The following is a 26,614-nucleotide window of genomic DNA, read 5'->3' as shown; positions in this document are numbered from 1 at the left end:
TATTTCAAAATTTATTCAGCCCACATTGACAGGTTATAATTAATAAGATCCAACAAGGCAGAAAAAAAATTCACACAGTAAACAAAGCATCAAACGTTAGATCAAACATTGGCCTGAAGCTCTAAAAATACAAAAAAAAAAAAAAAAACCCTGGAAAACCAACATTTTCTCTTCTAAGCCACTTAAGGAGAGCTTAGCTCATATCCATGCTCTCTGTGGGGCCTAAGCCTCCTGCCTCCCCTCCCTGGACACTCTGGTAGATGGACGCCATGTCGGCGTTGGATCTAATCTGGTTGGCGAATTCAGTCATGCTGGGACTTCTCTCCACCTCCGGCACAGCCAGCAGGGCGGCGACAGCGCGCATGGCTGAGCGCCGCAGTTCCTCCTGCTTCTCAAACTCCTGTTTTACAGAACCGGCCTTTACCTGTAGATTGTAGGAGATGCCACAGAGTGTAACTCATGTTGTTTTGGTGGGCATTCTGGTTAAGCTTCAGGTCAACAAATTGGGTCAAATGCCTCATATTTCAGTAATAATTTCAAAGTATTTCAGTACTTTGGTGGTGCAGGTGGCTTTAAGAGGTTCCACCAGTCGGTCTAGTCTTTGGAGAACAGCAGCAGGACACAAAGAAACCAGTCTGGCCAACATCAAAAAGGTCAACATCTACAGCCCAGAATAAACAGAAGTGATAGAAAAACAGGCGGTTTGTTCTTTAACAGACCAGGAAGCTGAATTGCTGTTTTCTTACATTCCATGGAGCAAGCTTGACATTTATTTGATGCACTTATTTCATTTTCAAATAATATTCCTGCTCACCTTGATATCATAGTGGTCTTTGAGTCCTTCCTCCACATGATCCAGAAACTGCAGGACGTCCAGCCCCTCTAGGCAGCTGTCCAGCAGAGTGTACATACACTCAAATGCTGCTTTACGCACATCCAAACCATCATCCACCGTGTGTTTGAAGGGTCCCATCTCCACCTGCAGCACACATGCAAAGCATTACATTTGCACAGACTGTCATTACTTGCAGAGTCTCCATCAGCCAACACACCTCCCTGATGAGGTCCTTCCTGATCTGGGTTTCCTTGTAAAGGTGAGGCAGGATTGTTCCCAGCAGACCTTTGACGAGAGATGGTTTGTTATGAGTAGCAGAGTTAAACATCACCAAGGCGACACGGCGCACGTTGATGTCACTGTCCTGCAGAGTCTTCAGAAAGTCACCTGTCGGAGTAAAAGAGAAAAGTTTTGTATCACCATTAACAAAGTTTGAAACCTTCAACGAATATGAAAAAAAAAAAGCCGCTAATATACTAAAGAATGCTAAAAATGGTTTTGGATTTCAAATTTAAAATCTATTTTTCTACACTCTTCTTGTCACAGTAGATCCACAAACATAATTGTGTCTCATTAGAAATTCATGGGACAGGCCAAAAAATAGTACTGCATATTGTAAAGTAGAAGGAAAACAGCACATAGTTTTAAAAGTTTGTGAAAAGAAAGAAAAAAAATCTATACACACATTTGTATCCATCCAACTTGGCCTAAAGGTAATGAAGCGCCACTCACTACCTTTAGAAGTTACAAAATTAGTACATAAATGCAGCTGTTCCCTCCTCGCCTTTTAAGGTTTGGTAAAGAACATAAGTAAAGATCAAAATGCATCAGACAAGTCAGAGCCACTATTAGTCACACACTAAATATTATCATTGTGACAGAGTGGCAGGAAGGAAGTCGCTGTCTAAAAAAGCTATAAGAATTTCCTGCTGCAGTATATCAATAGTACCAAAAGGGAAACAGTAAATAAGGATCTTATTGGCATTCATGCAAAATGCTTCGTGTGGGTTGAAATGAAGACATTACCTGTCATTCTAAACACAACAACCTCACCAGGAAACATGGTGTTGGCGGCATAATGCTGTTGTAATTTTTCCTACTTAATAAAATCCACAACTTTGTATTGGTCTTTTGCGTGAAAGCTAGGTTAATACACTGATGTTTGTAATTACAACATAACAAATGTAAAAAAAAATGTTGAAGGATTATAAATATTTTTTTGCAAGGTATGATGTTTTCAGAATGCTAATACGGACACATCATGGTAGCTGAGTTCACCACTGAACTAACTGAAATATTTAGTTGGAAAATCATCTGCGAATTAAAACAAATTGTGCTTGAAGCTTATGGGTTGTGAGGGTTAAACAACTGAGGCTTCAGTAAGCATAGACTCATCACAGCTGAAGAGCTGAGGCAGAAATCATCAGAATGAGTCCAAAACAGCAGGTTTCTTTGTGCCTATCAGGCCTGTTTAATGTACCCTATCCAAGTTTGACTACTTCTGAATCAGATACTCACACAAAGCCTGCATAAAGTTATATCACCAGAAACTACGGCTCATCATAACTGAGGCTGTTCTGAGTGGCAACACGGTGCGCTGAATTTGACGTTTCCCAGGAATGTTGAGGTTTGATTATCTTAAGTCCATTCACAAACGTTTTTATGTGCAATCATATGGCCAGTAAAACATTGTTGTAGAATTTATATTAAAAAGTGAACAAAGAGTAAAGATTTACTGCTAAAGCTGTGTTTTACCAATGCTGTCTTTCAGCAGTGAGTCTATGGGAGCTGGATGGTCAACGATGGTGAACTTTACAGCTGTCACCACCGTGCTGCGAGTCAGAGGAGAACCTGTAAGGCAACAAGCATGAGCAGAGGGTTAAAACTAGATTCTGTTTCATGACGTGGGTCAAGTTCTACAAGTTACCAAAAATAATTCTACAAATGAGATATTTAAAGTAATCCATTTTTAACATTACACCCCTGGTATCTGAACTAAAATAACTGAGGTTAAACTCCGTGGTTTTGCTGATATGAGCACAGAAACACTTCAGGAAAAAGAGAAATGTGTGTCCCAGTTCCCATGGACATTGCAGAGAGACAAAATGAAGCTGGTTGGGTTTTACTCAGGAAACAGTAAATGGCTTGCAGCGTGATTAAACTTTGTTTTTATTGTACCTAAATTCCATAAAACTCTGTGTTTCTCCGTTGGCCATGTGCAATGTGCTTTGATTATGTTTTATTAATAAGTGATAACAAAATGGTTATGTTTTATTTGTAAAGAGATTTTGCTCTGGTTTTAACTGTGGAAGAAAGCATTATAATCTTTATTATTCAGCCAGGATAGATTGACGTGATATGTTTCTTGATAAGAGTTTCATTAGAGCAGCTATTAAAGAACAAAAACACCACTCCAGATTCTTGAAAACTGATCATTTCATCCTCCTTATCTTCTTCCTCTATAAATGCGTAGAGCTCTTTATGTTTTGCAGTGCTAGCATTTCCATTAGAAATGTGAGAAAAACTTTGATACTTTGCTAATGTCAAAAAAAACAACTTCACAATTGCATTGTTTCCATAAAATAAGAGAAATAACACAAGTTGTTTATCACATGACTTGTGTGATGCTAAAAAAGTGTTTGATTTACAGTTTTGTGAAACAAACCAACATCAGTAGATATGAAAAAACACGTCATCCTGGCAGTAAAACTTTTTATCAAAAAACTTTGTAATTGGCATGTTCCCATTAAGCTCATTTATTTTCAAAATGTCATGTGGTAAGTGGAAATGTGAGGTATCTAAATGTCTAAAAAGATCCAACATGATGAACAAAGGACAGAAAAAAAGAACTTGGCCCCCACCATACCAGCTTTAAGTTGTTGTTTTAGTCTGGGCAGAAGTTGTGCAGGGTTGACTAAGGTCAGTTTTCCCAAACATTCAGCCACTAGGTTCCTGGTCCCCTCCTCCTGACTCTCACAGTGCTGAAACAGCAAAGCCCAGATCGACTCCACATGAGGTGAGAGACTGGAGGCTGGACATGCGCTGAGCAGAGAAAGAGAAAAAGCTTCAGCGGAGATACCATGAAGGCCTCAAGGGACAAAACTTGCTTAGCTTATAAAACCTTTGATATAAAGTATATATATGAACACTGACCTGATGACCTCTTTGAGGGAGTGAAGCAGCAGGTATTGTCTTCGTGGTTGAGCTGAGATCTCCTTCAGCATGAAGGGCAGAAACTCATTTAGGCTGCCGACCGCCATGCCTCCTAAAGCGCAGGACGCCGCTGTTTTTATCTGGGAACACAGAAGGGATGATGCCTCAATGCTTGTGAAGATAATTTGTGTTGGCATATTTTTACAACAACAAGCTGTGGCTTTAAGAAGAAACAGAGATGAAGTTGCTCCAGGGGATCGTTTTTTTTATTTTTTATTTTTTATTCAGTGTTTTCACTGAATATGTGAAAACCTCAATCCAATGACTGTGAAATGAGTGTGAAATTTTTCTTTGTTTTTCCTGTCCTTTTGTTTTATGCCGGTTTGGAAGAGCTATCAAGCTCAGCTTTTTTATCATCTGTGTCCTACCTCCTCGTTGGTTGAGGAGAAGGCCTCCAAGATGACTCCCTGAACCTCCTTACTCCCTCCCAGACTGCCGCTCCTCCCCACCTCCCCCAGACACAACAGAGACAGGACCTGAGCCGACTCTGGGGTACTGGAGTTCTTCACCTGAGGGAAGAGAGAAGTGAGCTTTCATAAGACAAACACCCAGGATGACATCGTTAAGCATCAGTGCTACCGTGTTTCACAAAAATAATAAGAAAGGGGGAGTGTTAATACTGTAGGAGGTATTAGTAAGAGATCCATTTTTATTTGACACATTACAACCACAAACGTCTGAGGATTTCACTGGGATTTTATGAGACGGACTAAAACAAACAGTATCTAATACCTTGAGAAAAACTCTTCCTATATAGTTGAAAAGAAGAGTCACACACCTGCTGTATGAGGCTGGCCACAGTGCCAGGCGTCTCTTTTGGAGAAGCAGAGGACAGAGCAGCCACACAGCGAGCCACGGAGTGGTAGGACTGTCTGTGCAGGGCGTCCGCAGAGGACTTGGAGCTTTGAAATGGCTCCATAAGAGACTTCAGCAACTGACTGAAGAAGAGAGGAAAATATGGAAGCAAAATGAAGAAGGAAAAAAAAGTATGATGCCTGTACTTATGTACAGGTGTTGATACATCACAAATCACTGCAAAGTGCAACAACACTGCTAAATGAAACATAATCTATGTTGTGTGGTATTAACAGTCATTGTAAAAAGTAGACACTTTTGCAGTTTTATGGTTTTATTTCTTGGGGCACAACAAAAATGATTGGGTCTTTCACAGACTCTAAAATGACGTAAATCTGACTTCAAATACACAAAAAAGTATGAGTTCAAACCACAGGATGCCCTTTGTAATGAACAGGAACCTGCGGGGATTCAGGTTCTGATCATCAACACCTCAAAAAAGCAGCAGTTTTGGGAGATCAATGGCCTGAAGCACATTGTGCATACCAACAGAACTGCGAGACAGGAAAACTTCAGCAATGTCGAGAAGTTACAGCTGATTCCCATCAATCTGGGAAGGGTTAAACTGATTTTCCATCAGTCAACATAAAAGTCTCCCCAAGAGTGGTCATCTTAGCACTGTTGGTCATCTTATCCTGTTGAGTTAACAAATAAACCCAAAAGCAAAAGCGCAAGACTCAACAGGCCAAAATAATATAAAATTTTAAAGTTTATTACACTACAAACATGAAAAAGGGTAAACATATGTGTGTTCAGGTTGAATAAAAAAGTGTTTTTGGTTTCAAAACAGAATAGCACTTCAACTTTAGTTTGCAAAGTTGCATCTGAAAGAATCCCAAGATTACGAGAACAGTGTTCTTTAGACAGATCAGACCAAAGCAGAGATCCTCGTCCATAATGAACAGCTGCATGGTGCATGAAGAGCCTGCACAGCATCTCAGCACCACAACCACATCAAGCATGGTGTTTGTGGGTGATGGTTGATGATGTTTTGCAGGGGTAGGAAGTGGGTAATTTTGCAGTCACTGAGTCGATCGTACGGAAAAGCTTTAAAGTGGGCATTCTTACTTTTCAATGTGAGTGTATTTAATTTAGATGTTAATGTCAGAGTGCTTTCATCATAGTCTAAAGCAATGCATATTTTGATCATAGAGTTGGTTACATATATTTCAGAAGTATGGAAATCTGGATTCAAAATTCCTCAACCTGGCCCTCTTCTTGCATCTTGTCACTGCGGATGAGAACATTTTTATCTTTTTATCTGGAGTAGGTTGATGTCATTTGGAGGAAATAAGTTCCACCTTTTTGTGTTGCACAAACGGAGACTGTTGCTGTCCTGTCATAACAGAGCCACTGATTAACACACAAGTTTTATAGAAGTCTTCAGAGCCTAATTGCATCTGACATGCCATCCTTATGTCACTGAAAATGTCCCCCAAAAAGAAGCTGGAACCCTCCGACCAGCAGATCGGTTTTCCTTGCCACCACATGAGGCCAACAATTGAGGTAAGTTTAAGTGTAGGATATTTTATAGTCAGGTCATTTATCAGTTTTGGCACTGGTTAATGTTCTCCATACGTCAGCTTGGGACAGCCTTAATTTTGACAAAGTTCCTGGAGAGCCACAGAAGGCATTACACGTCAGTTTTACCAGACTCAGTATTACTGCCTGTGATTAGCGAAGTGATCCTTATCAGCATCATTTGTGGAGTTCCCCTTGAAAACAGTAATCACATCATTATTGATTTCGTAGAATAACAAAGCGGGCCTGACTCAGTTGTGACTCAAGAGTGATGTCCACACACTGGAGACATGATTTAATTTGGACCGGTGACGTGAGGGGAGCCCTGATCAAGTTTCACTGTTTTTATTTTCTGTAATAAAATATAATAGCTTCTAATCAGCAAAGGAGACTTTGACATTGTAAGTTTTGGAAGGTTTTCTCATACCCTGATGAAATAACAGCTGTTTACAAGCCTGAGGGAAACACCAAATTTTGGCATGATTGTAATTTTATAGAGCTGAAAAGATACATCCATTTGCAACGTCAGCTCTAAAATTACCTGATTCCTATCTGCAATTTTTAACCTTTGTTGGTCAACAACTCATTGGTTGTAAACTATTAGCAGTTATTGGTCCTGAATGACTTTCCCATCAATCTGTGTTGACCCGAGTACGACACTCTTAGTTTTCCAGATGTTGGGACAGTTGAGCTCACCAGCTTACCTGTAGCCCAGGTTTGTAGCCTTGCTCACCACCAGGGCTTGGAGGAAGTCCAGTATAGCCAGAAGTGCTCCACCCTGCAGCAGCGGGGAGTGGATGAGCTTAAAGACTCCAGACAGCACAGATGAGCTGATTTTAGCCAGGGAAGAGGGGCAGGCTTTGGCCATGCAAGTTAACAAGGTAATGGACACCTAAACAGAGGAAAGGATAAAGTATATAAAGCATTTTAACAGCAAAAAACAGCTCCAGAAGTTTGGCTCACATAAAGTCATACTTTATGGTTCAAATCCTGATTTTATTTTCTCTAGTTGGCAGCAGGTTTAGCACAGTGAAAATTAACTAGGAAGGCAACAACTCTCCACTATCGCCATTGTGTCACCGAGATGCAGAGTCATAAATTAAAATTAGTTTTATAGTTGATATAAACTATAAATTGTTTATAACTATTATAACCATAAATATAGTTGATAAAAATGTATGCAGTTTAAATAAAACAATCAAATGTCCCTACATGCTGAACTAACTGCTTCCCAAGTTTCTAATTAAGAAATAAAAGATTGGGATGTCGCGATCGGACATTAATATCAGAAATTAGTCCAATATCAGTCAAAACATGAGCATCGGATTATCCCAGCCTGCATCCATAATCTGAAATAAACACACCTATAAAAGCCCTATTCTCCAGCATTTAGTCCGCCTTACTACTTCCATCCAACAGAGCTTGTACTCTGTACTCAGGCCCACTGGTTAATAACAAAAGGGTCAGTTGTTCTCAAACCTATTGTTGACATTGACTATTGTTCTCTGTTTGAGTAATATCACTTGATCAAGCCTTTTCTAACATTTCACACTACAAAATAAGTAATAAAAGTATCTATGATTTGTGCTGATATATCGGGTCAACATCAATATCAAAAGTATCAATATTGACCCAAAATACCAAACACCAAAATAGCGATGCAGCTATTGTTGGATGCTCCGGGCCTGCAATGGGCAGAATAAAAGGTATTAAACAGGTGGCCATAATACTATGTCTGATTGGTGTATTTTCACTGTGACAAATTCATCTAAAAAATATTTAGTGGTTTAAGTGATGCAGAGATTTTAGTGTTTTACAGACAGAAAAAAATATCTGGTTTTAGAAAAAGCATTGTCGGTGTGAGTACCTGCGATACATGCATGTCGCTCTCATCCACTAGAGGAGGAATCTCACTTAACACAGGCTCCAGAGCAGCTGGCTTGATGCTGGCGGCATGATGGGTAACCAGCGCTGTGAGACAGGCCAACGTGCTAAGCTTCAGAACTCGCTGGTTCTTCCGCAAGAAAGACCCCAACACCGACAAAGCCTCCGGCAGGATGGCTGTCATGTCAATCTGGAGGAGCGAGGAATGTTGCTTTCATATTTTAAAAGAAAGTCAGGTTTTATTTTTGTAAATTCATTAAGAAAAAGTTTCCTAGTGAACCTTTAGTGGAGATGCAGAGATGAGGGTGAGGGTCTTCACCGCTGTCAGTCTTGTTATCTCATTTTTCAACCTATCCAAAAAGATCCCCAAGACTCCCTGCAGCTCCGTCCCCAGGTGGTCGCCAAGATGACACACCATGTGACCCATGCAGGAAATAGCTCTCTCCTTCACTTCCTGGTCAATGTCTGTTGCTTTGAGCCGCTTCATTGTCACTGAAAACACCTGCAGGAAAGAAGATTTAATAAAGAAAATGTGACAAAATAAAACACATCTGGAGCGAAACAACAGCTAATCCAAGGCAAATAAACAAAAAAACCAAAACAGGAACAAATAATAAATTAGAACAAAACAATGTAAACAACAACAGACTTATCCAGTGAAAGAAAATAATCAGTGAAATGGGACAAAGCCTGCAAGGATAAATGTTTCTTTGATATTCTGGAGGAAGCAGAAACCTAATTTCTACTCAACACAAATAACACAGCTTTCCCAATTTATTTATATAAGCATTTTAGATTTCCCCCGTGTTTAAAGGTAAAACACAAAAGCATTGCAGATTCCTACAAGCAGGATAAGCAAAGGATGTTTGGATGTTTGCTGCACATAAATCAAATTCTTTTTTATATCTTAAGTAGTATATCTTTAAAGTAGACCCACTTTGTTGACTAAACAGTTTTTTGGTAAACTGAAGCTGGTTTTCCTCTCCTAAAACAAAAAAATAATAATGATTCCAACCCCAACAATGTAGACTGAATACAACATTTAAAAAATAGGATATACCTTCTGAATGAAAGGCTTTGGGTCAAAACCTGAGGATGTGGTCGTCTGTCCCTGTGGCCTCATCACTTTGATTAACTGCTGAGTGACCAGCAGCGCCTCCGAGGTGATCTTATAGAAAGTGTCCTCAACGCATGTTAGGACGGCAGGCAGCAGCATCTGCAGGAGCGACAGAGAGGACAACTATGAAGACGTTGAGACGCCCAGACACCCATTAATGGTTCAGGGTGTGATTTTCAAGACAACATTGAGATAACTGAGATTGTTCTGACCAAACTTTACCACTTCCCACAAAATGCATGTTCATTGTTTTGGTTTAAAGTCTTCAGAGCAAAGCAATAGAGGAGATTTGATCAACCTGCATGTGTGGCTGAAAGGCTTGGGGATGGTGGGAGATGAGAAGAACATGGAAGAACGAAAGAGCATCAATCCTCATGGTGGAGGAGGTGGATTTATCAGTCAGAGAAAAGACAATGCCTGGAAGAAGAGGAGGGAAAACAAAAAAAAGCAGGGATTAAGAAAAAAGAAAGCAAAGGAAAGAGAAAGTAAACTAAAGGGAACAACAAAGAGATAGTTTCAGTGTGAAAAACTGAAAATGAAAAAAAAAGCTGACCTTGAATAAATTTGAGATTTATACCACATTAATAAAGATAATGGGTCAATATCACAATGTATGTGTACCAGGTATAAGGACGGGTATATGCTCTTCCAAGGCTCCAGGTACTGTGTAGGCCACCTCTGTGAGAAGACAGAAGCAGCCCTGCCGAGATTTAAGACTCTTCTCCTTTAACTGTTTATGGAGAGCCTTCACAATCACCGGCACCTGAACGGAGATGAAATCACACATTAAACATGGATATCTCAAAACAGGACCCCATTTGCAAGACATGGGTTTCCTTTCTTGACAGAAAGTGTAAAATGTTTTTTTGTTTCTAAAATACAGCGCTTGTTGACCTCATTTAGTGGCACCCCTGGTAAGGACGTGCAGTCACATAACATATGGTGATTTTAATTTTAACAATGTTTCACGCAATAATAAATGACTCAGTTTTAGAGATTAAATTTTTCTTCTGGCCTCAGGTATTAACATCCGTTTTCAGCACCTCTTTTTTCAGCAAAGCGACCGCTGGTTCTTCCTCCCGGCTCGTTCCTGGCTCTGAACTGGCTGCAATGAGGCTGTGATGACTTGAACCGCCTCGTGTTTGCCTCAGGAGAGTGGAAAAAGCAGCAAAAACGTCAGCCTTCACGTTCTCCTCGCGCTCCTTAAATCGGGCCAGCAGAGCCGGGCAGATGGAGGAGTAGAAGGAGAGGAGAAGGTCTCTCCTCGTGCTGATCAACGCCTCCAGGCACTTGATGGCGGAGCGGCGAACCTTCCAGCTCATGTCGTCGTCATCACTGTACTCATCATCTGATTCTGTGAGAAGTTAAAACATGATACTTCTTCAGAGTATCTTCAAGATTTATTGGAATTTATTTCTAATATGATGTTTTGACAGTGGTTAAGCAGAGAACTGGGGTTTTGGACATTTGATTAAAACCCAGATTTTTCTCCTTTTTGAAGACCCAGGTCAGAATCTTCATGTTTTTAATTATGATTATGACAAAAGAAACAGAATTCATTAATTTATGTTGGTGAATATCAGATTTTGATATACAATATATTTTTTTAAATCTTACTGTTCTGCTCAAGAAAAACATCAGATAAAAACCTGACAACAAACCTTCATCAGCTCCATCCTCTATGTCCATGCTGTCTTCATCTTCCTCGTTGTCATCATAGTTGTAGTTAGGGTCAAAGGTCATGAACTTCATACAGAGCTTGGTCACTGTGGCAACATGAGGTGACATTTCCTTTGGACATCTAGTGAACAAACACAATGTGAGTACTAGACAAAAATACATATGTTCTCAAAAAAGGGAAGCAAATTAGGATTGTTTGCATCTTTATCAAGAGGTTTATTTAAAGATTAGGCCTTCTTGGCTAAATTTATACATTTCAGTTTCCAGTTATGTCCTGTAAATCCCAGTAAACAGTGTTATTTGTTCTTATTCTGTTTTATTTGAATTTATTACAGCTCAACTCTCAAAGCACAATCTTTTCAAAGAAAAAAATACCACGTTTATTGAATATAACACGTTACCCTCAACACATCAACCCCACTGTAAAAGACGGTGGTGGTAGCATCATGTTCAAGCTGAACAGAGGTAATAGGAGGAAAGATGTCGCCAAAAACAGAGCAACCCTGCAAGAAAACGTGTTGGTGATATCATGATTCATATTCAATAAATTTCAATAAATTCCGTATTTTCCAGACTATAGGGTGCACCTCACTATAAACTGCACCCACAAAGTAAAAAAATAAATAAATAAATAAAGAAAACTGGAAACGTTGAAGAAAAATCCACAGAAAAGCCGCACCGGGCTATAAGCCGCATGTTCAAAGTGTGGGGAAAAAAAGTAGCGGCTTATAGTCCGAAAAATACAAAATAAAAATGTTTAAATAATTGTCATCTATTTGAACTGTGTTGTATTTAAGCACGCAACTATTTATTAAATGAGGGGAATGAACAAATGCACAGAGGATATTTTTCCGGAACATCTGTCCGAATAACACCTGTTTACAGATATCACAGTGTTTGACAGTTAGCTGTAATTAAAACGGAAGGATAAGGCAAACAAAAAAATGCAAACTCAAACAATTCAATGTAAATAAGTGAATGAAAGATGTTCAATAAAATTCATGTGATTGTTGTAAAGAACTTTTACCAACAAACACCTAAAACTGTGACCCAACAAAAAGCGGTTTTTGATCAGAGCCAAAGAATGCATCTTCTTCTAAACAGGTGATCAGCTTACTTTTCTAACCTGTGGTGTACTGAGAAGCACACTTGTAGATAACATACAGGCTTCACATTATCTGCCAGTTTGTTTGTTTGTGACTCGGTGTGTAATTTATTCTGTTCATGGTGAGACTGGCTAGATTTCCCCAGATAATTAACCTGCCCAGTGGTTTGGGGTTAGGCTGAGGTGAATGTCTGATGAGAAGCATTAATGAATGGAAAGGAAACGGGAGAAATTCAATATAATGTTTTCCTGAAGTGAAGGAAGCAACGTGTTTGTTTGTACTTTCGTATAAAGGCTTCAAAGGCTTGGAAGCAATACTCCCTCAGCTCATCGTCCTCCACACTGGTGAACTTCACCACCATTGGGATCAGTTTCTCTAAATGCTCTCCTGCAATAAAACAGGAAAGAAATCTAAAGTTACAATAAATTGTGACACATCACCTTAATTTAAACAGTTATACCAGTCTATAAAATGCTTGTTATGAAAATACAAACCTGTTACAGAAACCACGAAAGTTACGGTTGCCATGAGAACAAGTATAAGTTCTCATACTTCATTCAAAGTTCAACTTCAAAAGTTCAACTTCAAAGTTGAACTTTTGAATGAAAGTTCAACTTGCATTGAACTTTCATTGCAACATTTTAGGGACGGTTTTTGACAATTAGCTATTTTTGAATAATAAAGGCTGTCAGAACTACAAATGATAAATTTATTTGTTTTGTGCAATAATGGCGTTATACCTGTCAGTGATATGGGCTTTAATTACCCATAAGTGTAAATGTGAATGGCTGAACACGCACAACCACTTCCTAGACAAGCTACTCTTTTGAATATTGGAAACAATGTCTACGCATCAATTTCAATGAATAAATGTGAAATAAACATTTTTTTTTTTTTAGTTTTGGATGACGTTGGGTTTAGAGAAAGAAGAAAACCAAAGAGGCAAGCACTCATTCAAAAGGACAAATATGTACGTCCAAGTCAAAAAAAAGAAAATTAGATGTCATCATTATTTCATTTCTATTAGATTTAATAGGAGCATACTGTTATAAATATGTTGTTAATAAATTTTAAACATCCTCATCATATGATATAAAATTTCATATGGAAAACTAATTGTACCCTGAGTAAAGAGAAAATTTCTCACCAACTCGATGGCCGCCTTGCCGACTAACAGTTGCCAAGCACTGGATGTATGTCCTCGTCAGTGATGTTTGCGGGTTCTTTGCCAGTTCTTTCAACAGGTGTTCAGTCAGCTGAGAGAAGAGGGCGGGGCTACAGCAGGCCACCAACTGGCCGAGAGCCAAGATGGAACGCTTCCTGACCGCCATTCTGGAGTTGGTAAGCTGGACGATGAAGGTAATGAACAAACAGCTGAACAGATGAAGATAAGTTGATTTCAAGATAAATCCTTCAAAATGGCTGTAAAGTAGTCTTCACAACCTCAGCAGCAAACAACCTTACTTGTGGCCCATATTATGAACCGCCTCTACTCACAGAACACTTTATTTACATCTGTATTTCAGATATACATTTAGTGTACTGCAGTAAAAGCTAACTTTAAATAATAATAAAAAAAACAACAACAATTTGTTCAGTACCTGAGGTTGCAACATTAAATTCAGTGAACCTTCTCCCCTTAGCACTTGAGTTACATGTACTCCAAGACAAAAGTATAATACACCATCCAATGTGTTTCTGTAGACTTTAAAATACTTCTGTTTAGACACAATATGCTAAAAACTACAATCTTATGCTAAGATAAAGACTATCTGATAGATTTTCAGTTTACAGTGTGGGTTGTTGTGAAAAGGCAGGCTGGAACTGGGGACTCTCTCCTGTTGCAAAAATGCTTCAAAGTTACTGAGACCTCTTTGTGTGTACCAGTGATCTTGTGCAGACTCTTCTCTCAAAAGAAAGAGAAGTGGAGGAGTGTCATACGACTTATTTTTTTTTGTTTGTTTTAAATACAAAAAGGCACATACATTGTATTAATGCAACAAGAAGGTATTTGAAACTGAAAAAAGACATAAGTCAGAGTCCAGCTCTAACCTCAGAGCATACTTGATCTCTTACATTCTTTATTTGAACAGTATGTCCTTTAATGTTAACCTCTTCTGGCCTATTTCCCAGTTTCCAAATGCTCTGATGCACAGCATTTAATTAGTTCCATGTTTTATGTTTACTTTTGTTGTCCCTTTGTTGTACATCAGACATTTTGTTTTGCTTGTTTAAATTAAATCAGCAATACACTGCTGTGAACAAGATCAGCCCCTGCACAAATTTGCAAATTGTTTGCAGTCATGATGATATAATTGAGATTTTACAACATACACCAACACAAATTATTGAAGTGAGCTAAGACAAATGTAAAGATGTTCTTCAAGGCTTCAGTTTACTCTTTAAATACCATCTAGTCCACCCAACTGCTTTCAGAAGTGACATAATTAGTAAAAATAGATTCCTCCTGTATGCAATACATCCCAATATGAACATAGCTGTTTTGCAAAGGCTTCGACAGCATCATTATGACAAAGGAACACATTAGAAAGGTCAGGATAAACATTTTCAGGGGTTTAAATAAAGACAAAAATATAAAACAATATCCCAAGTTTTGCATATCACACAGAGCGCTGTTTTATTCATGGTTTTCAAACAGAACAAATATGGAACAACGACAAGCCTACTAAAATGTCTGTAAACCAGAATGATACTTGAGTGCCAGTGTCCTGAATTGTAAAGACATTTTTCCACAAATCTAACCTATATGAAAGAATGGCATGAGGCACAGCAAAAACATACAGAAATTTGTTCTGGCCAAACAATAGCAAAGTTAACTTTTTGGCCTCTGTAGAAAATGCTACATGGGGAGAAAAAAAAAAAAACTCTGCTCATTACCCCAAACACTGTCAAATACAGTCGTGGTATCAACATGCTTTTCTTCAGTAGGGACATGGACAATGACCAGAGTTGATGAAAAAATGGCTTGAGCTAAATATAAAACAATCCCTACAGAAAACTTGTTAAAGACTGCAGAATGGTCAATTACATAAAATTAATCATATTAATTATGCATGGATGTTTTGTGGTACTTTTTTTAAGAAGTTGTTTTTTTTTTGTTTTGTTTTTTTAAATAACACTCCAGTTAGAGTTTGTTTTCATCAGTTTGTTACCTCAGGCAGCAGGCTGGAGAGGAGAGAGCTGTGAAAACCAACCAGAGCGCCACCCAGCCTGCAGGGGAAAACAAAATACTTAAAATACACAACAAATGCTTAAAATGCTTTAGTTTATCTGTTTGTATCTGTGTCTGTCTGTTTCTGTTCTGATAGCATCAAATATGTCTAAGATGCAGACAAAGTGCTTCGCAGGTGTGTAGCTGCTAGTGCACTGACCTATAATTGAAGAATTACCCTTAAGCAGCTGTTTGCCCCGTACGTGGTCTGACTGATTAATGACATCTTGCCTCAACAGTTGCAACTATGCCTGTCGCGATAAACGATCAATCAATTAATCGGACGATAAATTAAATCTATCGACCACATTTTAATTATCGGCTTTATCGTCTCTTCCTGCCGTTTGTTTCTGTCTGTTGATGACACTGAATAAAAAAGGCTCAACTCCGGTGCTCTCCACTGACCCTCCCTTCCTCATTTTCTTAGTGTAATATCCAGCGCACACTACACTAGTTGTGTACGAGTTGTGGCTGTTCTATTTTCTTAGAACGGCCAACGTTCTAAGAAAATAGGGGCAAAAAAACCTGTGTATGAACTATTGCATCAGGTAGTCGGATGTGCCCATCTTCTCTATTTAAATCTAGTGATTACTGAAGGGCAATATAGTATACAGACTTCATAATCTGTACTCTTTTGGTTGAATGCCGTATTTATTTTCACTTTGACTTTATGTTGTTTAGTTTTTATTCAAGTACGTTTTTTGTTAATGGAGACTGAGAGTCCATTTTATTTTTGTTTTTGGTTTTGTTTATTTAGATTATCAGTTCCAGTGTTATGTGTTCTTTTAAAAAGAAAATGTATCTATCTATGGCAGGAAATCGCATGCATTATTACGTCATTTCCATTAAATCAGTGTCAAAAGGTCCTGAAACAATATTATCGTTTATCGCAATAATTTTTTAGACAATTAATCGCTCAGCAAAATTTGTTATCGTGACAGGTCTAGTTGCAACATACTTTCAATAACTTTTTTACATACTACCTCATTTATTTGATTAACACCTCATGAGATTTTTTAAAAGAGACTTATATTTACCTTCCTAACATGTCAGACAGAATGTCCAGAGCCTCTAACTGAACGGACACGTCTTCTTGTTTCCCAAGGGCACCAATCAGCTGAGAGGTAATCTTCTTACACACGCTGGCTGTGAGACTCAAACCTGCCAACATCACGGGGAAATTTAGGAGGAGGTATCATTCCTAAGCTCAAAACACAAATCTTATGGACATTCATCCAAAATTTAACTCTTTATTGACTCTTCTGGCGTACAGGACAGAGCTGAAGCAACAACCAGCCTTCACCTGAGGCAGACAGTGGCAGCTCAGCGATCACGGCCTTCAGTCCCATGCTGGAAATGTCTCTCAGCTGCTCCTTATCTGACGTCATGTTGGTACATAGGATGTCCACCATCACCTCCACCTGAGGCTCCTTCACTTTACTCACCAGAGGGGCCAAACTAAAAATCCAGAATATTGTATCTCAGTTTATGTCTTCACAAAAGTTTGTTTTTAATGCAGACATATACATTTATATCTTATTTCATCGTTCCATTGAAATTAAAAGAGACTTCCAGTAAACACGTTTGTCTATCCCAGATAAACAGTTTTTGGGTGTCATTTGATTTTTTACTTCTGGTACAAGTCAATTAAAATGTAAATAAAATTAAAACATTCATCTAAAAGAAGTCATAATAGTAGACGGACATTTTTCATCAGTAAGTAAATAGTGAATGAATTTCATACAACTGATGTATGAAAACACTGGTTTATGTTTAAGTGAATGATTTCTCGACATATTCCACACCGTTTGAGGAATGCGTCTGTTGTAGGTTTTACCATTTTACAGCCAGGTTTTGCACCTCTCCGTTTTTGTCCTCCAGCAGTCTGAGCAGCATGTTTACCACCTTTCTCTCACTGTCCTCATCCAGCTTAATGCTGTCTTTCTGCAGTTCCAACATCAGGTCATTTGTGGCCATAAACCTGGATGCACAAACACGTCATAGAGCAAATACAAACTCAAACACAGGTTCAAAAAGTGAGATTGTCAGGTTAAGATGTAAATTTTACTGAAAGAATTATGAAGTGAAAAGCCAGTGAGAGTAAACCGACTAAGATACATGCATCCATTCATCCATATGATGTATTTAGAGAGGACTCAAACACATTTGAAGGAATATTAACAAGTTATCAATGATTAGAAATGTTTTGTTCCATAATGTTCTAACATTATTAGAAATGCTTTGTTCCATTGCTTTCCATTTAAACCAAACATGGAACATGTTTTGTTCCGTGTTTGCTTTCAATTAAGTTGAAAGAAAACATCTCAAGTTTACCAATAACAGACGAGTAAAGCCTTTATTTTTGATCATTAAATATCCACCACAATAGTTCTGTATTTTATGTATTTGATTTAACTTTTTTATAAATTTCTTGAAAACCTTAAGTTTTTCCCCCTTATATTTAGTTGACTAACGGCATTAGGAGACTTGGTAAATAATGAGTTGTGTGAGCAACTTATAGAGTCAGTAAATAGGGGGAAAAAATTCACAAACAAATAGGTTTTACTTTGGAAAGAGGACCCACACTGGCATTCCCATGACATCAGTCAGACTAAATGTGTCATGTCACTTTCAGAGGCTGCTGACAAACTCTTACTTTACCTGAAATCTTTGTCAGTTGATGTCATTTTCTCCAACAAGCTGGAGATGTGGTACGAAACACTCGACATGGTGGTAATCTAACCGCTGACACCGTAGCTCTGAAACTTATGATCTGTGGCAAAGCGGTGAAAGTGGAGCAAAAGATTTACCCTGACAACATGGCGAGGCTGGTGGGCTGAAGGGAGAGCAAACGGTCGGTGGAACCTGACACCTAGTGGGTAAAGATAAAAATAGACGTTAAATCAGAGTGTAGTGGTTTATGTCGCCCCCATGTGGACATAAAATGTATCGCACCTAAGTGTCGTGCAAGAATGGAAGAGTTGTAAATTAAAAAAAGTAAAAGTACGTAGTTACTGTACTTGAATAGATTTTTCAGGTATTTGTGCTTTACTTATGTGTTCATCTTTCTGGCGACTTTTTACTTTTACTCATAACATTTTAAGAGAAACTCCTGTGCTTTCTTCTCACATTTTCACGTCTTTCTACTTCTATTATAAAAGAAAACAATGACGTTGAGTCATATCAAATCGGAGCAAAAGTGTCCTTCCATGTTGTTGGCTCAAAGAAAAATTAATGACAAATTTGCTGTGTTTTGTGCAATCTAAATTGTCCTGACCTGACTGAGATTTGATTTGAAGAAAAACTATACAGTATCAGTTTTTAGTTTTATTTCTATACCAACACAGAGCATATTGTGAGCAAAAGAAAACAAATAATGTATTTTTTATGACAAGAACACAAGTTTTAGACTTATCAAAAGTCATTTTGTATTCCTGGAGGTAAAAATTACTTTTTATTTATTTCAAAACTTGTATTTTTTTTACCTGAGCAAAACCTAAACTTTTACTAAAGTATTTTTTCATACTAGTATCTGTATCTGTATCTGTTTAAGGGTGTTATTTTTTTTATCTCTATTATCCTTGATGTATCCTTGATGTTTAACATTATTGCCAATCTTTATCGTATCTGGGATGTTTAACATTGTCCCCGATGTCAAGTGTTATCTCCAGAAAAGTTTCCTATTACGTTAAACTTTGGAGATAACATTAAACATCCAAGACATGATTAAACATCAGCGACATCATTAAACATTAAGGACAATGTTAATTGGAGATAAAATGAAAAATTGGGGACAATGTTAAAGATCCTGGACGACGTTAAACATTACAGATAACATCACTGATAGCATTGTGCCCAATGTTTAACGTTGTCCTTTTTTCTGTCTTATCTCAAAGAAATCTTCATGTCCAACCTCCACATTCAGAGATAATTTTCTAGGATTTTTTTGGTTTTATTAATTTTTATTTTAACAGACAGACAGTTTGTGAGAACGTCCCTGTAAAGAAATCAAAAATGGTCATGTAACTCCCAGGAGCTGAAGGGAACCAGGACGGATCAATGGAACCAGGATGAAGGGAATCAGGATGGATGAAGGAAACCAGGATGGATCGAGGGAAACCTAATGAAGGGAACCAGGATGGAACAAGGGAACTATAGGATGGACTCAGATGTAGCTTAGCGGTTCAGCTCGGGCTGAAAGCAGCTTCACATGAGGACAGCAGAGTTAATTCCTGGTCGTAAATTCTCTCTTCCAGAGAATTTGTTGCTCCAGCTCAGTGTGACGGAGCAACTCCAACTGTGAACAGGTGAGGCCGTTTTTAGGCTGTTTTGATCTCAAACCTCCCCCATCAGCGGCGCCTCAGATGAGCGAGTAATATAATGACATGACGCCAACCCATGTGCCTCATTACTAATTGCATCAAGCTGCTGTGGAACATATGATGAAAGTCTCCCACTGCTCAGACAAATAGAAAGGAGAAACAAAAACACAGCTTAGAGGTGAATTATTTTCAGCAGACTCTACGTTGTGGAGATGGAAAATAAAAACCCAGCCAAGAAGAAGGAAGATGCTCAGGGGAGGACCAGAGGGAAGATTCATCTTCTTCTGGTCCTAACAGGAAATAAAACATTGACAACTGAATAAATGAAAAGATATAATGCTAGAGACAAGCCAGTCACAATAAGCAATAAATCAATTAATCACGTGATAAATTAAAACAAGCTCAATTTCCATTTGCATGATGTATTGTTTCTATTTTTTCTTTAAACATAATGACAAAAGTCTTCAGTCTGATGATTTGGTGTCAACTAGCAATTTTTGCAAGACTATATTGTTTCCAGAGACTTTATATATTTTTTTTTTATTTATTTATTTGTGATATCTATAGCAAACAGGGCAAACGTCAAGCTGTCGTATTCCCATTCCCCCTCAGTCTCCCACTAAGTAAAAGAGAAAATAACCTGTAGTTTTAAGGTCTGCAGAATGAAAAGCTGAACTCAGTTTCCAGACGAGGTAGAGATATTTGGGTCCTTTTCATCATCTGCCTGTAGCTAAAAACACTCAGATATTTCTGCTCTGCTTTAAAGCTGGAGCGTCTGACTCCACAGATACAAATCTCTAAGTAATAAAATTGTATTTCTCTCTCAGCAGAGGAAGGTGACCTTTTCCTAAAAGGCAGCTTCTTATTGGCTCTTTGCACGTACAGCGCTGACCTCATGAGCGAAATTCGGCTCTCTTTCTTCCACTTTGAGTTACCATGACATAACGAGGCGTACATCTTAAAACCTTTCTCCAGCTTACTTGTTGAGGCTTCGGATCGAGGTACGTCACTAATCATTACCTTGGGCAAACCCTGCAAGCACCTAGTGTAAAATGGCAGTTTCAATAAACAGGTGACTCTTCAGAAAGCATGAATTAAACACAGTTCATCATTAAAACTCAGAGCTTGTTAGTAAGCATAAATAATCAGAGACTCTGGATAATCTACTGAAGACACTTTTGTTTCAACCTGCTTCTGGGACTTGAGAGAAGAAAATTGGTGTCAAACTTTTGTGCAGCAAAAATTTGTTTGTGAATCATCCATCCATCCATCCATCCATCCATCCATCCATCCATCCATCCATCCATCCATCCATCCATCCATCCAACCCCAGAGGGATAACCCTCTGGGGTTGGGAGTGGTGCTGATGCCTATCTCCAGTGTTTGTGAATCATTTTAAAGATATTAATAAATGTTTCCAAAGGTCAACCAGCCCCTCCTCATTTACAAATTATAATTAAGCAAACTGAGCAAAACCTCTATTTAGCCCCAAACACACACACACACGCTGTTCTGACACACTTTTAAGAAAATCGCCTGAAGCTCTGTGACGTCTTGTTAGGTGGAACCGTTCTCCGTTATTCTTTGTTCCTCCCGGTAGGAAGGAAGGTGGGACTCGGTGGAAGCGGTTTCTGTACTTGTTGCCACGTCGGACTGTTTGGTGAACCTGGAGAATTAATTTCACATATACTTGAGTAAATATTTTTAGGAGGACTAAATAACAGTCATGGTGAGTTTCAGTACTTATAAACTTAGCTGCTGGTCAAGCTGCTTCAGGACAACAATGATACTTATCATTAATAAGTACTGACGTTCTCGTTTTTGCAATTCGTTAGCACATTGGCTAATGACAGGAGGCTAATTTCTCTGATTTGTATTTAATTATGATCTTTTTGTGATTTAAAGGTTTCCGTTATTAACACAGTGGACACCTCGCATGAGGACATGATTGTGAGTATTTATTTATTTATTTTTTCATTCTTGTAATATGCCATTGTTGCTCGAAGCTAACATAAGGCGCTAGTGCTAAGGATTATCTTTATTGAAACGTTGTTATATGTTTTTGGGCAACATACATTTCTTTTATCTGTTTTTATCACCTATAAAATACTTGGGAGATGCACTTTGTAATCAGGAAAGTATCTAACAGTAATCATGAACGTTTGTTTACTGTAAACATTTATTAGAAGCACATTACTGTATGGTTCCTCTTATTGTGTTTTTACAGCCATGTTTATTTGGGAAACATGGAACTGGAGTTAATTTCTATACGAAAAATACAGACTTTTTATTACTTTTTATTTTAAATAGACACGTAGCAAAAACACAGTGATTGTTATAATTGTAATATTCACAGCATTGTTTGTAGATGTAGTTTAATTTGAATACATTCACTTAAGAAAATGTGCATCAGCTACATTTAGAAGTCAGCTTGACTGTCAAAATAACGTTCATCAAGAGTAATGGGTAGCTCTTGCAATACCTCTGTACTAGTATGCAAAGGCCCATGTCTTATTTAATTTAATACAATTTAAATTTAAAAAAGTAGTGCAATAGTACCAAAGGAAAATTAAATAATTACTTAATAACTAAATACCAACTAAATTATTATAGTAACATAATGTTTTGCTTCCTTGTTCTTTTCTTTGTTTTTTTTTTTTTCTAATTATCTTTTACTAGCGCTTTGAATAACCCCATTGCTGAAATGTGCTATGCAAATAAAATTGTCTTGCAAAGTGGTGTACAAGTGAGTCTGTTTTAAAACAGACTAATTAATGTTTTGGTTTGTATAATTAGCCTCTAAAGATACAAAATTGTCTTTGAAAATCCCAGAATCTGAAATTTGGTTCTGGTAAAAACTGCTACTTCAGATTCATGTTTTGAGTTTTTCAGCTTGTGTCACTGGTAACCAATCATGAAATAGTGGAGCATTCCTGGTTGTGTTTGTTTCAGCACGATGCCCAGATGGATTACTATGGGACTCGGCTTGCCACCTGCTCCTCTGACCGCACCGTCAAGATATTTGATGTCAGGAATGGAGGACAGATTCTGGTGGCAGATCTCAGGGGGTAAGAAACAGAACCAGGAGGACTAAATCAACAACAACAAGAAAAACTATTACATACTGTCAAGATCCAAAAGTAAATAACAAGCAATATTTTCCACTGTTCCTCTGGTCACAATTTATTATTTTCTTTTATGCCATGTTGTTTTTTGTCTCTTTGGAGGTTATATTCATTTATTGTATTCATTGTACATAAGTGGAATTGAAGCCATTTCTTATGTTGAATTCCAATAATTGTTCTTTTTAGACACGAAGGCCCCGTGTGGCAAGTAGCGTGGGCTCACCCGATGTTTGGCAACATTCTGGCTTCTTGTTCTTACGACCGAAAAGTCATCATCTGGAAGGAGGAGAATGGAGCCTGGGACAAGATGTACGAGTACACCGGACATGAATCTTCAGGTTGGTAGATGGCCTTGAATCTATTTTCCTCTTCCTTCTGCTTAGCTGCTGACTCTGTGGAGAAGAAAACCAAGCCTTTTCAGGCTGTTAATACTTCAACTGCTGACCATTTGTTTCCCTTAATGAATAGCAAACTCATCAGCAAGGTAGTTCATAAATTGAAGTTCAGCCATATATCTAGTGCATGTTCAAAATAATCAGTAGCACTATGTAAAACTGTAAAAGTTTTAGTGTGTGCCAAATCCATCTTCCTTTTTATTATAAAATAATAAACAGTTTCCATTTTGTATTATCAATAAACTGTTTATTTTTTTGTATGGTGCTATTAAATGAATTTCAGCATCTTCCCACTTTTTTTAAGCATTCATTGCTTATTTTATTGGTCACATGGCTTAGAAACTAAAACATCTCATTTATGGGGATCGGACAGTTTGTACTTAGGAGTATTTCCTGTCCCTTTAGAGCAACCTGCGTTCATATTTCATGACAGACATCAATCATCTAATGATGAATTGATTCTGAGATCATTTTCAACATTCTGTGAAGACGTTGATCTTGTTCTTTTCTCCATCCCTCTGTGTCCACAGTGAACTCGGTTTGCTGGGGTCCGTATGAATTTGGTTTAATTCTGGCCTGTGGAAGCTCAGACGGGGCGATTTCTCTACTCACATTTACTGGAGATCAGCAGTGGGATGTCAAGAAGATTAGCAATGCACACACTGTGAGTCAAGTAGTAGAAGTAGATTGTGATTCCTGTCGTTGTTTTGTTTATTTTTCTTTGCTGTTCATTTTGAGGAGTGGGTTTAGTGTAAATCTAAGCTGTATTTTTGCTGCAGATTGGCTGTAATGCTGTGAGTTGGGCTCCTGCTGTAGTCCCAGGCAGTCTGATCGATCAACCATCTGGACAGAAACCAAACTATGTCAAACGTTTCGTCTCGGGAGGCTGTGACAACCTGGTTAAACTCTGGAAGTGAGTCTCTGTTGTCCAACATATCTGTAGTGATGATGCTTTTTGTATAATTCTTAGTTAGGAAGATAGTTTTGCTCAAAATAGTGATTATAAGCTTTTTTAAGATCCATGCTAAGCGTTTGAATAATTTTGATTATGCATGTATATGATTTTTTTTCTACATGCTAGTCTGTCTTTCTGCAAAACAAATGGTGCAGGAACGTCATATTTGGTTAATTTAAATGTCTAAGCATTTTTTTTTTTGTTTCATTATTAAACTTCCTTTAATATTTTCCAAATATATGTCCTGCTAGTAGACTTTCAACATCTTTATAAGGTGGATAACTAATAACTGGAAATTCTTATGTGAACAGCAATTATTTTTTTTAGTCGAGCATTTATTTGTGCAACCACTTAAAAACCCAGTATGTTATGCTTTAAGTGTTGCTTCCTCTCTGCAGAGAGGAGGACGGTCAGTGGAAGGAGGACCAGAAGCTGGAGGCGCACAGTGATTGGGTGAGAGACGTTGGCTGGGCTCCTTCCATTGGTCTTCCCACCAGCACCATTGCTAGCTGCTCCCAGGTAAAGTTTTAAGGTGTAAATCCCTGTGGGTTTACTAGACTCATTTTCTAAGACATAGTTATTGTTTCTTTTATCCCTTATAAAACACTAAAGAGAATGTAGTACTTTGCTTTGCACTCAATTCTTTACTTGTACCACTAGGTGGAGCCATAAAACTATAATGTTTTATAGTTGGTTGGTGGTAAATAAAAAAAAAAAAAGTTCTTTTATTAAGGTTTTTCTTTTCATGGCCGAACTAAATTAAGTATATCTGCTAATAGAGTGTGATCTAATGAATGAATTTCATTGCTGTAGATACATTTTGAATAAGTTAAAAATAATTATTGAAGTTTAATCCTGTAAATGTAAACATCTGTTTCTTTATGTCACTTCCAGGACGGCCGTGTGTTTATCTGGACGTGTGACGACCCTGCTGGCAACACCTGGACGGTCAAACTGCTCCACAAGTTCAACGATGTGGTTTGGCACGTCAGCTGGTCCATCACCGGAAATATACTGGCAGTTTCTGGTGGAGACAACAAGGTAAAATACATCATCACGTTCTTAAGAGTCTTGATAAGTAGAAATATGCTTGAGATCTAAAAGCTGAAGATAAAGATTTGTGTGCCTTCTTGTGCCTGTAGGTGACGCTGTGGAAGGAGTCCGTGGACGGTCAATGGGCGTGTATTAGCGATGTCAGCAAAGGCCAGGGCGCCGTTTCCACCATTACAGACACTCAGCAGAATGAGCAGTGACAACCTTACAGCAAAGAGTGCAGCTTTAAGAAAATGATTAACAAACATGCTGGACATTTGGACTGACAACAAACTGTCAGTCCCAGAGTGACTGAGCGCAATCGGATCTGTTTTTGACTCCTGGATGTCTCCTAAGACATGAAAAATGTTTCAACACGAGAAAGATTGAAGAATAAATGGTTGTTCTTTTTTTGTTAAAAAATTCAACCATGGTTTAGAATTTGTTTTTGTAACATTCACTCCAACCTCAGTATTTTAGTTTCACCAACTCACACCACTTCCTCCTGAAAGCTGGTCCAAATGAAACTTTAGTTGTAAAAATATTCTGCTCTTCCTCTCCATGTGACTCTGTTTTTAAACATTCCACCTTTATCGCCAATAAATCATCAACCCACAGGTGACATCACCTTTCTGCAAAGCCTCTATTAACAGTCACTGTTGACTTATTCATCCAAATAAGCTCTGAGTTGAAAAGAAATATTCATGCATGTACAATTCATTTTGCATTAGTTTCCTGATAATTCAGCTTCTTATCTCAGGCTGTGAACAGATCCCTGTGTTCTCAGACTGCCAAATTTAGGCTTAAGCTGCTTTAATCGGTTTCGGATACAAGTTAACAACTGAATGTTGCTCTTTGTCACCATTGAATGCAACATAATTCTAAACAGTTTGGATGTTTTACTTTTATGATTTCAGATAATGCGATTGTTTTTCACATTTGATGTAATTAAATAACTGTTAACATTAAAAATCTTTTGTATTTGCGTTCATTATGTTTATTATTAATCTAAAAATAAAATGTGAAAAACAAGATGCTTCTGTTGGATCAAATGCAAATCATTTTTCTGAATTTCCTCAGTCATCTTTTAACTTAAGCAACTAAATTCTTAGTTAAATTGAGTTTCAGCAGCAAATGAAAACTGAAATGCTTTCTGAATTTGTGCACCAGGCTAGAAGTGGTTGAAGATCTGCTTCTTTGCTGCAGTATTTCTTCCTGTTATTCTTCTTGGTCCCAGACAGGAAGTCTAACGGACTGATAAAGGGCCATCTTTGAAAATCAGCTAAATGGATGTGGTCAACTTTTTGGCTGTACAGTTTCATTTTGAAAATACTTATCCTTT

The 26,614-nt window shown here is 38.0% G+C and overlaps 2 protein-coding genes across 2 annotated transcripts; one reads left to right on the top strand and one right to left on the bottom strand.

Annotated features, from left to right (window-relative positions):
* Positions 1–18,321, bottom strand: cand2 (cullin-associated and neddylation-dissociated 2 (putative)). The gene is made up of 24 exons (XM_007569621.2): positions 18,105–18,321; positions 17,281–17,424; positions 16,747–16,901; positions 16,481–16,604; positions 15,385–15,442; positions 13,359–13,557; positions 12,493–12,598; positions 11,087–11,226; positions 10,469–10,779; positions 10,047–10,188; positions 9,724–9,842; positions 9,369–9,524; positions 8,589–8,810; positions 8,292–8,498; positions 7,129–7,316; positions 4,827–4,986; positions 4,417–4,557; positions 3,989–4,128; positions 3,702–3,877; positions 2,591–2,686; positions 1,053–1,222; positions 815–979; positions 554–661; positions 1–424 (listed from the first exon to the last, which is right to left on the bottom strand). Exons 1-24 carry the CDS (start codon positions 18,170–18,172, stop codon positions 194–196), a joined length of 3,726 nt encoding a protein of 1,241 aa, XP_007569683.1. The 5' UTR covers positions 18,173–18,321; the 3' UTR covers positions 1–193.
* A 3,034-nt stretch (positions 18,322–21,355) lies between these two features.
* Positions 21,356–26,281, top strand: sec13 (SEC13 homolog, nuclear pore and COPII coat complex component). The gene is made up of 9 exons (XM_007569620.2): positions 21,356–21,494; positions 21,671–21,715; positions 22,718–22,833; positions 23,077–23,228; positions 23,816–23,949; positions 24,065–24,198; positions 24,639–24,759; positions 25,135–25,281; positions 25,383–26,281. The coding sequence occupies exons 1-9, from the start codon at positions 21,492–21,494 to the stop codon at positions 25,491–25,493; spliced, it is 963 nt and encodes a 320-aa protein (XP_007569682.1). The 5' UTR covers positions 21,356–21,491; the 3' UTR covers positions 25,494–26,281.
* The last annotated feature ends 333 nt before the right edge of the window (positions 26,282–26,614 follow it).

This window comes from Poecilia formosa, unplaced genomic scaffold (genome assembly GCF_000485575.1).
Source record: "Poecilia formosa unplaced genomic scaffold, Poecilia_formosa-5.1.2 Scaffold243, whole genome shotgun sequence".
NCBI classification, from domain to species: Eukaryota; Metazoa; Chordata; class Actinopteri; order Cyprinodontiformes; family Poeciliidae; genus Poecilia; species Poecilia formosa.
This window is presented reverse-complemented; position numbering and strand designations above follow the sequence as displayed.